Raw genomic sequence first — 13844 nt, forward strand, 5'->3', positions numbered from 1 at the left:
TCATGCTAGTACTTATTAAAATACTGAATGAACATTTTGTTGAGAAGACATGACACAGGGGGACCTCTTATCCCACCGAGGTCAACTGTGTAACTTTAGTATTATATTTCGTCACAGATGCTGAAGAAATTCGAACGACTCGTTTGTGAAATAACGAATAGCTTGAACATTACGACAGTGACGGGAATTCCGCTTCCTGTTGTGTTATGGAACATCACGACAGTGACGGGAATTCCGCTTCCTGTTGTGTTATTGAACATTACGACAGTGACGGGAATTCCGCTTCCTGTTGTGTTATGGAACATCACGACAGTGACGGGAATTCCGCTTCCTGTTGTGTTATGGAACATTACGACAGTGACGGGAATTCCGCTTCCTGTTGTGTTATTGAACATTACGACAGTGACGGGAATTCTGCTTCCTGTTGTGTTATGGAACATTACGACAGTGACGGGAATTCCGCTTCCTGATGTGTTATTGAACAGTACGACAGTGACGGGAATTCTGCTTCCTGTTGTTATTGAACATTACGACAGTGACGGGAATTCCGCTTCCTGTTGTGTTTAACATTACGACAGTGACGGGAATTCCGCTTCCTGTTGTGTTATTGAACATTACGACAGTGACGGGAATTCCGCTTCCTGTTGTGTTATTGAACATTACGACAGTGACGGGAATTCCGCTTCCTGTTGTGTTATTGAACATTACGACAGTGACGGGAATTCCGCTTCCTGTTGTGTTATTGAACATTACGACAGTGACGGGAATTCCGCTTCCTGTTGTGTTGGACACTATATGGAACACACAGTGAACACAATCACTATCAAGTGTCAAGAAACAACACAGTTTTCTTTGTCCCGTACTGAGGAGAGGTTCTTTCGTTTGTCTACGACATTTCGTTTGTAGGACTCGAGAAGTGTCAAAATCTCCATATTGCCATTCCCCTCAGCAATAGCATAGGGGGTCTTGCCAGCCTGTAATAAGGGGTAATGACATCAGTTTACTGTATACTGCAATGTTTTCGCTCAGACACACTGATAAACGACTTTGCTCTGATTTGAATTTGATTTAAACCTAGCCTAATATTTGTTTCTTTGTGGTTTTACTGGACACGTCCCATATTTTATATATAGATACGGCACCAGTTGGGGGGGGGGGTGTAAGCGCCACAAAATTGGACCTATGCTCGGTGCGTACAGCTACAGCAGTGAGGATATTATCGTGTCAAAGCTTACCATGACCTCCGTGCTGAAGGTCAAATTTTAGAAGACCCGTGATTTTCACCTCTAATGCCGCGGACACCTGGCGAGGGAACAGATTTTGCCTCTGTTAAACGTCTTGGAGTTTGACGTGATATCCATGTTGCGAAGTGATCGCCCAAAGTACTAGACTTTTGCGACCGGTCATAAAACTTTGTATTACCAAAAACGAGTAACAAAGGAATTTGCTTTTACCCTATCTGCATAAGGGGAAGTGGATGATTAAAAAAAAAGGGGGGGGGGCAAGTATTTTTTACACATATAACCATGATTAAATACAGATTTTAGTACAGGAAGTGTTTGATGGGGACCGTGTGTCGCTTTGGAGGTATATATAGGATATCCTCTATAGGTAGATCTCTGCAGATCTGTTTTCTCTTTCAATGATTTGTCTTTCCATATAGCCACTCCTTTCGAATGAAGAACTTAAAAATATGATTTTAAAGTTCACGAGTTTAGGACGTTGATATAAGACCATACTACAAAAGCCACATATTTTGTACATGTGACCGTGAATTTTGTTATATGAGATCATTGAAAAAATATGTGAAATGACCTGTACATTACTTTTTAAACTCTTAATCCAAGTGGCTAAATGGAAGGCGAAGATAACGAACAGTGATCAATCTCATAACTCCTACAAGCAATACAAAATAGATAGTTGGGCAAACATGGACCCCTGGACACACCAGAGGTGGGATCAGTTGCCTAGGAGGAATAAGCATCCCCTGTCGACCGGTTACACTCGCCATGAGCCCTCTATCTTGATCAGGTAGTCAAAATCAGTGTGCCAAGAACGGCCTAACAATCAGTATGAAACACGTCAGACGGCATTTGACTCAAAGATAGGTTGTATTGGCAAACTAGATCGTTATAACGACCATAGAATTTGCGAAATGCTGACTTTAATCGAGACTGTTGAAACCCCTCCACCATCAACTTGTTTTCAGTAGCCTGCCTCGATTTAAATGTATCTCTGTACCATGAATACTTGTTCAAAAGTATCTTTATTTTAAGACGAATAGATTATGCCATTTCCATAGGAATCATCGCAAAGTTAAAAAAAGAAAGAAGTCAATTTTGAAAAAATTATACCGTTGAATTCAAAGTTGTTGGAAATGCTTTGTAATACGTACATTGTTTGGGACAGAAAAGGTCGGACGACAGGAGAGCAGAAGTTTAACCGTCCCGAGCTGACCACGTGAGACAGCCAAATGAAGTGGAGTATTCCCGCTCTGTAAATAAAACAATCTCAGTTTGACTTGTATAACAAAATCACTCATTTTTGTGATGGTCTAATTTTCGCGATCTTTGGATATCAGAATATTCAGGATTGATTGTGATAAGTCCTGTCAAGAATTTTTCACTCATATTGAGACATCACCAGCTGTAGGTGAAGTACCACAAAGCTTAGCGCTCAGGGGTGTATAGCAGTGAGGGTTCTTCATTATGTTTTACGTCCCGTCGAGTTTTCACTCATATTGAGACGTCGCAAGTTGTAGTTGAAGTACCACAAATTTATACCTATGCTTAACACTCGGGGCTATAGCAGTGAGGGTTCCTTATCGTGCTAACGCCTGCCGCGACACGGTACCTGAATATTCAGGAAGACAATCTCTATTGAATACGTAATGAACTAAAAACACTTTATTCCTTTTCTCATTAAAGAAATCATAGTTCAAGGAACTTGGCTTTATCTTTTTGAAGCGCAATAGTTTGTTAACTTGAAAATGATTGACAAATGTTTTTAAAAAAATTGAATGTACAATGTGTTTTCTCAAAAGAGCTACATCACAGTGTTGATCAATTCACCCCTACCAACTACAATTTTGAATCACTGTATCTACAAATTACATATGTTTTCAAGGTCCTATTTTTATGCCCCCGAGACCGAGGATCGGGGGCTGATTGTTTTTGTCCTGTCTGTCATTTTGCAATTCTGTCTGAAACTTTAACCTTAAATTGCTAATAACGTTTAAACAGCAAGTGATAGAGCTTTGATATTTCACACGAGTATTCCTTTAGAGAAAACCTTTCGGTTGGTACTAAACCTTTTGACCTTGACATTTGACCTACTTTTAAAGAAATTGACATTGGTCATAACTTCTAAATGGTAAATATTAGAGCTTTCATATTGTACATGAGCATTTCTTTTGACAAGATCTTTCTACTGGTACCAAGATATTTGTCCTTGTGACATTGGCCATTTTCGGAATTGGCCATTATCGGGGGCATTTGTGTTTCACAAACACATCTTGTTTTTAATGTTTTCAATTCCTCAAAATGCACGGTATATACATTGACTTACGATATGATGGCAGCATACACGTAGGACAGGCTGTTACCTTAAGTGCACGGCTGTTGACATCAGCCCCCTTGTCAACCAGGGTTTGTATTAGCTGGTTTCTGACGATGGGATCATCTCTCATAACAGCCTGATGTATCGGGTATATTCCATTCTGAAAACGATAGCAGTCGTATTGGAAACCATTATGAATTTAATAGATAGACTGTTATTTTAAATACATCAGTCAAAACTTTCATACTACGGCAAATATCATATATATTGATGTTCTGCTATGACGTAATATGGTATTTTGAATTACTACTGTACAAAAATGTATAAACCTTGATGGTTGGACTCGCTGCAGTTTACACTTGCACGAAAGAAAAGAAACAACATTGAAATTTTGATATAACATTTAATTGCTGTTTTAAGATTTAGAAATTCATTTCAAAATTAAGGATTATCTCCCTCATGCATAGCTCTTATCCTTAGACGAATTTGACTCCACTTTTTTGGCACGCTATATTTGGCTATAATAGCTCTAAAACTTCAATGTTATTTCGGATTTCAAACATTTCGGTTGAGCATCACTAAAGAGACATTATTTGTCGAAATGCGCATCTGGTGCATCAAAATTGGTACCGTACAAGTTTTACATATTTTAAGACGTTGAATTGTCTTTAGTTAAAGCTTTCATTTTCCGTCGTAAAAACATATCTTGGTCTTGCATTGTAAACGTATATTTTTCTTGTTTTCATTGGATCTTGTTGCAGCAAATCTAGAAAGATTACGGAAAATTGCTACATATATAGCTCCATCATTTTATTGACCAGGTCATTTGAAGTTTTATCTACAATTGAATGAATTATCATGTGTTTAAAACTACTATAATGAGATATACAGTATACCAGTACTGACATATTTTATTATGCACTATGCAAGTTTCATAGATCGACTTTGCAAAAAAAGACCTCACTAGACCCCCCCCCCCCCCCCCCCCCCCAGATGGAATGCCATAGCGCTACTGTTCCGGCCATATCAAAATCCACAGGTACAGTGTAACGTTCAGTGTACGATCTGAGATTAATTACCCGCATTCCGATAGATAAAGTAACATGGTGACTGCACCCCAACCGTAAAATAGCTCATGGGCTTTAATGGCCCTTGTAATCTTAAACATAGATAAGTCAAAACTAAAAAAATAATCTTGGAGCTGATTCATTAAGGAAATATCTTTTAGTGGGTTAGTCTACCTCTCAGATGACCATTAAAGGACTTTTATATTCAATATAAAGGACCCTTCTCTTCACAACAACGGACCCTACTCTTCACAACAACAGATCCTACTCTCCACTACAACGGACCCTACTCTCCACTACAACAGATCATACTCTCCACTATGACAGATCCTACTCTCCACTACAACAGATCCTACTCTCCACTACAACGGACCCTACTCTCCACTATGACAGATCCTACTCTCCACTACAACGGACCCTACTCTCCACTATGACAGATCCTACTCTCCACTACAACAGACCCTACTCTCCACTACAACAGATCCTACTCTCCACTACAACAGATCCTAGTCTTCACAACAACAGATCCTACTCTCCACTACAACAGACCCTACTCTCCACTACAACAGACCCTACTCTCCACTACAACAGATCCTACTCTCCACTACAACAGATCCTAGTCTTCACAACAACATATCCTACTCTCCACTACAACAGATCCTACTCTCCACTATGACAGATCCTACTCTCCACTACAACAGATCCTACTCTCCACTACAACGGACCCTACTCTCCACTAAAACAGACCCTACTCTCCACTATGACAGATCCTACTCTCCACTACAACAGATCCTACTCTCCACTACAACGGACCCTACTCTCCACTACAACGGACCCTACTCTCCACTATGACATATCCTACTCTCCACTGCAACAAATCCTACCCAATTTCTAACGTCTGCCAGAAAACCACCTTTCTGTAAGACAAGTGTTTCCACTCAAACCGAAAGCACTCCCATGGTGACTAATATCGAATTATACACTTGGAGACCATTCTAACACCACCTGTCTAATGTTTTACTTATTTTGCACAAAGCGATCCTGTTTTTCCTTACCAAGGCATTATTATTTCACATGACCTAAATGTTGATAATACTGCACTACCTCTTTAAGTAGGTATTTTCAAAGATTCATCTAATATGGTAGTTGAGTTGCTTGTCTGATTACCCGTTTCAATTAGAGTTCACCCTTCTCCATTCTGCCTTGCATTATTCGTTAATAATTGTCAATTTTAGTCGATAACCAATGGAAAGGTGAAGATAACGAACATAGATTAATCTCATAACTCCTATAAGGAATATAAAATAAAGAGTGGGGCAAACACGGACCCCTGGACAAATCAGAGGTGGGATCAGATGCTTAGGAAGAGTAAGCATTCCCTGTCGACAGTTTACACCCGCCGTAATGCCTGTATCTCGGTCAGGTAACCGGAGTAATCTGCAATCAAAATCAGTGTGTAAAGGACGACATAACAATTGGTATGAAACGCGTCAGACAACATTTGACCGAATAACAGGTTATATTGGAATATGGATATTTTGGGAGAGCATATAGATAGTATCTAGTGAGTTTGTGATCCTCTTGAAGCCAAGATAGGGATGCTAAAGCCTATGGAGGTAGTGGAGTTGTTGGTTTTTTTTTTTTTTTTTTTTTAGAATTTCCTTTACTCCAAATAAAACTTACAAATTTAATGTACTTGTAATAAAGACAGAGACCTGAATATATTTTCAGGGCTCAATTCAGTATACAATGCATTTCTATTTCTTACAATTAACACTGAACACCCCTCAATATTCACAGTCAATCATCCACTTTGATTTAGATTCAAGTTTGTTAAATTTTGACATTCGGAAGAAGAATGAGATCAATTTAAGGGTACCATGTTCTTACAATGGAATATGTCGAAAGTTTCTGCACACGAACTACGATATTAAACCATTTTGCAAACACATCTCTGTAATATTGATTCATTTAAACCAAAACAAAAAACGTACACAATCAATACAATGCTGTTAGATTTTACTATAAATAAAGACTGGTACATGAAAGGTGAAGATAACGAGCAGTGATCAATTTCATAACTCTTATAAGCAATACAAAATAGTTGGGCAAACACGGGCCCCTGGACAAACCAGAGGTGGGATAAGGTGCCTAGGAGGAGTAAGCATTCCCTGTCGACCGGTCACCCCGCCATGAGCATGACATGTCGAGGTTCAGATAAAGACATTCTTTACGTACATATGTTGATTAACCTAATGAGAACATCGGTGTAACACAGGGGTGTATAGGACTGTCAAACTGAACGCAACATTCGTTATCACTGTTCGTTATCTTCACCTTTCAACACTTGTTATCGCTGTTCGTTATCTTCATCTTTCAAAATTGATTATAACTGTTATCTTCACCTTTCAACATTTATTATAACTGTTTGTTATCTTCACCTTTCAACATTTGTTATAACTGTTCGTTATCTTCACCTTTCAACATTTATTATAACTGTTTGTTATCTTCACCTTTCAACATTTATTATAACTGTTTGTTATCTTCACCTTTCAACATTTATTATAACTGTTTGTTATCTTCACCTTTCAACATTTGTTATAACTGTTCGTTATCTTCACCTTTCAACATTTGTTATCACTGTTCGTTATCTTCACCTTTCATTGGTCTTCAGTTTAAACATATTCTTGGAATTACATTTCACTGTTTGTCCTCTACAATTGTTGTCGGACTTGGGTACTGCAGATAGAGGAAAATATTTAGAATTGTACATACTGCATTTCTGATATTGACATTTGCGTCCGGGTCCTTAATAAGGTCATCAAGTCCATCCTGTTCTTTTCTTAAATCTTTTATTGATGCCTATAATTATAAAAATCATCATTATCATCATCATCATGACTATTGCCAGAAGTTACACATATCATATTAAATTTTCGAAATTAAATCACAGACTAATTATGGGAAAATTACCTATCACGATTATGACTGCATTAATATGAATAATTTTGTTGCGACTATCATGTACGTTATTTTCACACTTGAACAATTATGACTGTCCATAGTATATTGCATTACATACATGAGTCTCAACACAATGTGCTCATATGCCCATATTCAGATTGATATTTGTAACATACGTCATCAAATGATCGCGTCCTTCCCTTTTCTTGAATCCCCTTTGGTACCTTCAAATAAGAACAGATAAAGTGCAATGAAAGGTGAAGATAACGAACAGTGATAAATGTCATAACTCCTATATGCCAGGTGAAGATAATGAACAGTGATCAATCTCATAACTCCGGCAAGCAATACAAAATAGATAGTTGGGCAAACACGGACCCCTGGACACACCAGAGGTGGGATCAGGTGCCTAGGAGGAGTAAGCATCCCCTGTTGACCGGTCACACCCGCCATGAGCCACATATCTTGATCTGGTAAACGGAGTCGAACTAGCATTATCACCATCATTTATATGAGATATATTACCTTCTTCGAATGCCAGTTATTTCATTGTTTAAGGAAGCATTTCCAGATCTTTATTTACAACTAAACACGTAAGTGGATGATTTTTGTTTTGTTTCTATGACCTTTCTCGTATGTTAAAACTACTGGTTTTATAGCTCCTGTGAAGGTATCATTAGGAATAGTTACCTGTTGTTTGTCCGTTGAGATGAAAATCATTTCATTTTTACTTACCGATTTTGTTTACAGTGAAGAACTTGCTGGTTCCACGGCTAAGTGGAAGACCTGTCTGTTCTTTGAATTTCAGTGGTGGCATTACATATGTACCTGTTATTCTACTGTTTGTGCAAAACTTACTAACTCTTTGATAGTGGAGGACGATTTACCGGTTGATTTACTGTAAGCGTAAACATTCCTGGGTATTCGATAGAGGAGGTGGTCTTACCGATTGCTTTGCTGTTAGTGGAAAACTTACTCGCTATTTGACAACCAAGAAGAACTTACCGGTTCCCGTGCTGTTAGGGGAAGTTTCTTCTCCGGTTTCTTGCAAAAACGATTGAATATATAATTATGTACGGAAGAAATATTATATTTCAGGCAAGTATAATTAATTGGTATTAAAATCCATACTTTCAAAAACACTGAATAGAGGAAGTAACTAATCTTTCTTAGTAATGATTTATGCGCTAAGTCCGCTACTTTCAATCATCTTTCAAATTCTCTGTGATATTTAGTAAACTGGAAATCATGACATGAAATGACCACTGCATATTCTATGTGTTGCATATCGGATCAAATGTACCGTCCTGATTAAAATTTTTACTGATTATATCGCACACAGATGATCTGGATTATCCAAACACAGAATCGTATTTACCATTTTCTTCTTTGCTGAAAAATTGGAATAAATATCATTTGAGTGGAACGAATATATTGCAATAGATCAATACTTCCATGTAACAAAGGTCTCAGAACGCTTAAAAGAAATCTCTGACACATTTTGTGATGCTTGAAAGTTAAGATATCTCTTTTGAATAGCTCTTTTTCATTTAGCGTGAAATATATTTTGCCAGATAATACAAGTAACCCCACTAACAAAAAGTAGGAAATAACACAAAACATTCACGATAAATATTTCAAGGTTTTGGTTAATTGTCTTGTGTTCGTGCTATTTGCAAATACCAAATTCAGATTATCTTTTGATTATGCTTTTTTTAATGATTTAACATAAACTTAAACCTAAATGTTTTATAATGTAATGCCATTGAGAAAAAAAAAACAACACCTTTTTACAGTTTTTGTCAATTTTCATTTTTTTTTTATATAAATGTACAAATACATGCTGTATACAGTCATGCTCTACATACTCTGTACTTGTAGTGCTTGTTAATGCACTGCGCTACAGTTTCATCGTTCAATTGTCAATTATATTGTATAATAATGCTTTTGCATTTAAAGAAAAAATGAAAAACAAAACAAAACATGACGCATTTAGTTGGCATGTTTGCCTAAGTCTTGATAATCATTATTGTACAAATATTTAGTTACAGGAAAGATAAGAATCCAAATGATTTCAACAATTGCCCTTTTTCTAAAGAAATGATCAGGCAAAACAACAAAAGAGACACCTTTTGAAAATAATTTATTGTGTTTCAGAAATGCACATATATATCTATGAAAACTGCAAACAATTGATTATCTATAAAGCACTACGTAGACACATTTACAATGTAATTCATACACATTTTAGAATAAAGACTGAATTCTTATTATCTGAATTGGTGCTCACTAATTGCATACAAGTAACTGTGAAACGAAAGCCACTCTAGGAGATGTGGTATATAGAGGACATTAGGACAACCTATTCTGCACAATGTCTCTTGTCCCAATCTCTCACGATGCCACTTTGTCACTGATTGCCTATATGGTTTTTGGTGGGTATCCAAAGGTGTTGGGTCTAATTGAAGCCTTTAATAAAAGTACGAAATCATATTCAGTACTGCGATAAAATGTGTGTGTATATAGGAACGCAAGGAAACTAATTTTGATTTACATTATATAGTAAGATATTTCTGTAACTGATAGTGGTCAACTATTGAAAAAGAAATTGTTGAAATCTCTTTCATGACAACCAGTGTAGATATTAGTTATGTGGTTTTCTTAGCACTCTATCACCCTATCCTAGAAACATCCGTGTTGGTCGTAGACGAGTATCTTAAACAATGTACGAGCTATTGTTTTAGTATTATATGATAAAATGCTTGTTGAATTATTGACAATCGTAGTCAAAAATTACTTGTAAGTTGAAACATTGCGTTGAAATGCAAAGAAAATCCCCTCCTATCTTTTTGTCCCAAAGTCCGAGTATTAATGATTAAATATCAATTGAATTTAAAGGTGGAATCAACACTCTGTGCAATTAACAGTGCCGTATTTAATCAATGTAGGAAGTAATTTCTTAACTGGTTCTGGTTTTATCACAAAACAAAACAATGGAGTTTCTCAACAAGACTTTGTCGTACACTCTAGATAAATGAAAGATATGTATTACCTTTCTCCTCTGTTCTATGTTCTTTTAATAACTTCATCATTTTTTCATCTTTGTTATTATGAGCATAGTCATAAGGAGTCATACCATCCTGCAAACAAACATGGAAATTTAGAATTGTTCTAATACAGTGATATATTCATGTTGGTGATACAATGTGCAAAAAACCGAATATCAATTCCAGGGTTTATTGTCTGTAATCCACAAAAGATTAAGTTAATTCATTAGGCAAATCGATGGTAATTATTTACAGGTAAATTTCATGCTTCAAAAGAATAAGTAATGCATTTTCTGTTTGGAAGACCTGGATACATACGTCATTTTCTATATGCCGCTGTGCTTTATGATCCAGGAGAATCTTGACAGTTCGATGTTGCTTTCGTATCGCCGCCATGTGGAGAGGGGTATTTCCGCCCTGTTAGGAATGGCACTTACTGATAGGTATATTTTGTTTTTCGTTTTCATGTCTACAACACTTTTCAGAAATACAACATACATGTATACTATTTAATGTACACCGATTAATTCAACATTTCTGCATGCTAATACATTTCGATAAACAAAAAGCGCTTTGATTTTAAAAAGACTACCTTTTAATACGCACTATTTTTATATTTGTCTGAAAATTTGCAGTCTAATTAGTGTTCTTTATTGCTTAAAATTTTGATATATGTGCTCTTTCTTTTCTCTTTGTTATTTTCTGACATCTCTTTTAAAATATTGTTTAAAGAGCTGATTCATATATACTTTCAGGAAAAGATATACACATTGCAGTAAGATTGTACACATATAAGAAATGCATTTTTCAAAATAATATTACAAAATATGAATAAGTGATGTTGGGAGATCACGTGATCAACTAACGAGCACTGATTTGGAATAAATGTATGCATTCTGCATGATTAATACTGAAATAAAGCACACATACCTTTAACAATAGCTTTCCCTGCATTCTCTGTAATTTGATATATATTTTTGTAATAAACAACAACTGTATTTCCATTCTTCGAAATTTTCCTGTGTTAATGTATTTGTTAGTTTCAGTAACTCCGAAGCAGTGTCATTGTTCATGGAATATTTCTTATTGATGTATCAGTTACAAATGTTTGTTGTATTGATTTGTAAAGGATGTGACACTACCACGAAAATTACACAGCAATGAAAATAAGTAAATTACAGAAATGAACAAGTCTGAACTTTGAATATTTGCGGGTTTTGTTTTCCTTACAGGTATCGCTCTGGCGTTAACGTCGGCGCCTCTACTGATGAGGCGTTTAACGTGTGTTTCTCGCATTAATGGGTCGTTCTTCATTATGGCCATGTGAATAGGAAATAAACCACTCTGAAATGCATGAGAAGTGAAATTTTAAACTTTACATAGTTATCAATAAATATATTTGGTTATAAATATTTCGATACTTTTATGTTATAAAGAATCTATGATTGCGTGAGAAAATACTACATTGATGGAAGGGAGAGATACGCAAATGAATATTAGGTCTAGTTTTAAAAATACTATAAACCTAGTTTGAGCGCAAGTATTTCATAATGAATAGGTGACAAGAAGGATTTGCGTTGGCGTAACAACATGAATAAGGTAATTAGGACGTCATGTAATTCCTTACCGAGTTCTGGACATTAACGTTGGCGTCGGGGTCCCGCAGTAACTGTTCTAGTTCATCCCCTTGGTTTTCCTGTGATGAAATTGTTATTCAGTATTTCAGTCTTTCAAAGACACAAACATTAACCAAATTCAGTTCGAATACGCCTTCCCAATTCTCAAAGTGACATGTACATGACAGGTTTGAATCAAAATTGTCCCAACGATAAGGTAAGGAATCTACTCACCTGAACATGTTGATAACCAACATTTCTTTTTGCTGTTGGATGCAAATATTTTGTATTATGCATATATTGTATTGCTTTTTCTGGTCAGTAGTATGTAATTTTAGTATTTGATTGGAGGCGTTGCTGTTCAATATTTTGTATTTTATTTCATTGGTGTTGTTACAGATCAAAATTCTGTATTGTATCTGAATATTGCTGTTGCGGAATGATATTACGCATTGTGATATGATTGGATAAATCCGCGGTGCTCTCCGATTGGCTGATACCCAACAACCACGGTGAAATAGAGGAGAATATAGCATAGAGATATGACATTTCAAATTTGATACGATCAATGTGGGTTTGGTCACCTAATGAAGAGTCGTGTCTTTACTCATTTTCGAAAATCTTGCACTATAATTGTAAAAAAGGAGATTTCAGTGACACACGTTTAACGATAACAACATCGAACCCGATCTAATTTTAAATGACCTATTATCTATTGTTTGGTGGATTTTTCATATTTTAGTAGCCGGTTTGTCATAATTATAATGGAACAAAAAATCGCGTCTCTAATCACTTTCAAATAGATTGTAGTATAGCTGTATACAAAAATGACCAGTTTGATATAGTTTTATAAGCTCTAGCTGGTTTCGATGTTGTGAATAATCGAATCATTTCATCTAACAATTGTTGACGTTTTGGAGGTCATCGTAATGCTTTAGCTAATCAAGAAGTAAAATATTGCAGGGCTCGTGAATATTGTACTTTTCAGGATTGATCTAAAATACCAATAATTGTATTGTATTGGTGTTGTTGCCAACCTGAACTAGTATATTGTGTCTTAAAATAAAAGTGAAAATTTCTGAGCTTTCTGGTTGACTTGTGTCAAACAAACTAGAAAAAATAGAATGTAATGTTCACCGGCAAGTGCCCTCGTGATGGTTATAATATTTGATTTTACAGACCAAACATACATTGGAAATTCCCTTGTTGATATCATTGGTTATTATGTTTGTTTGTCCAATTAAAACTCGTGTCTCTACTCACTGCCGACTAGGTCTAGTACTCTAGCTGCAAACTAGTACTCTAGCTGCAAACTAGTACTCTAGCTGCAAACTAGTACTCAAGCTGCAAACTAGTACTCTAGTTGTAAACTAGTACTCTAGCTGTAAACTAGTACTCTAGCTGTATCATGAGGTCTATAACTGCCGGTTTCATGTTTTGAATGATACAATCGTACAATAGAAGAATTATTGACATCGCTGGGCATCGTAAGTATTGTACTTCTGTTACAATTTTAATTTTATTCAAGAAATGAAGGTAGAAGCAAACCACTTTATTTTATCGAAGTTACACATTTTTGGACAAGTAAATTT

General features: G+C 36.1%; 1 protein-coding gene across 1 annotated transcript; it reads right to left on the reverse strand.

Moving 5' to 3' along the window:
- Positions 1 to 588: 588 nt before the first annotated feature.
- Positions 589 to 11950, reverse strand: LOC125653512 (ankyrin-1-like). The gene is made up of 12 exons (XM_048883066.2): positions 11867 to 11950; positions 11567 to 11593; positions 10955 to 11053; positions 10642 to 10729; positions 9870 to 9874; positions 9578 to 9592; positions 8595 to 8624; positions 7766 to 7813; positions 7401 to 7487; positions 3605 to 3718; positions 2396 to 2494; positions 589 to 974 (listed from the first exon to the last, which is right to left on the reverse strand). The coding sequence occupies exons 1-12, from the start codon at positions 11948 to 11950 to the stop codon at positions 831 to 833; spliced, it is 840 nt and encodes a 279-aa protein (XP_048739023.2). The 3' UTR covers positions 589 to 830.
- Positions 11951 to 13844: the final 1894 nt, after the last annotated feature.

Source organism: Ostrea edulis, chromosome 7, assembly GCF_947568905.1.
Source record: "Ostrea edulis chromosome 7, xbOstEdul1.1, whole genome shotgun sequence".
Classification (NCBI taxonomy): domain Eukaryota; kingdom Metazoa; phylum Mollusca; class Bivalvia; order Ostreida; family Ostreidae; genus Ostrea; species Ostrea edulis.

Bases quoted from the DNA above. Each gene is read 5' to 3' on its own strand.
- LOC125653512 (XM_048883066.2), bottom strand. From the start codon at position 11,950: ATGAAGAACGACCCATTAATGCGAGAAACACACGTTAAACGCCTCATC. The intron at 11,054-11,566 runs GTATGTGTGCTT...CATTCCTAACAG, and splicing joins AGGGAAAGCTATTGTTAAAG to GGCGGAAATACCCCTCTCCA. The intron at 2,495-3,604 runs GTAACAGCCTGT...TTTTATTTACAG, and splicing joins TCAACAGCCGTGCACTTAAG to AGCGGGAATACTCCACTTCA.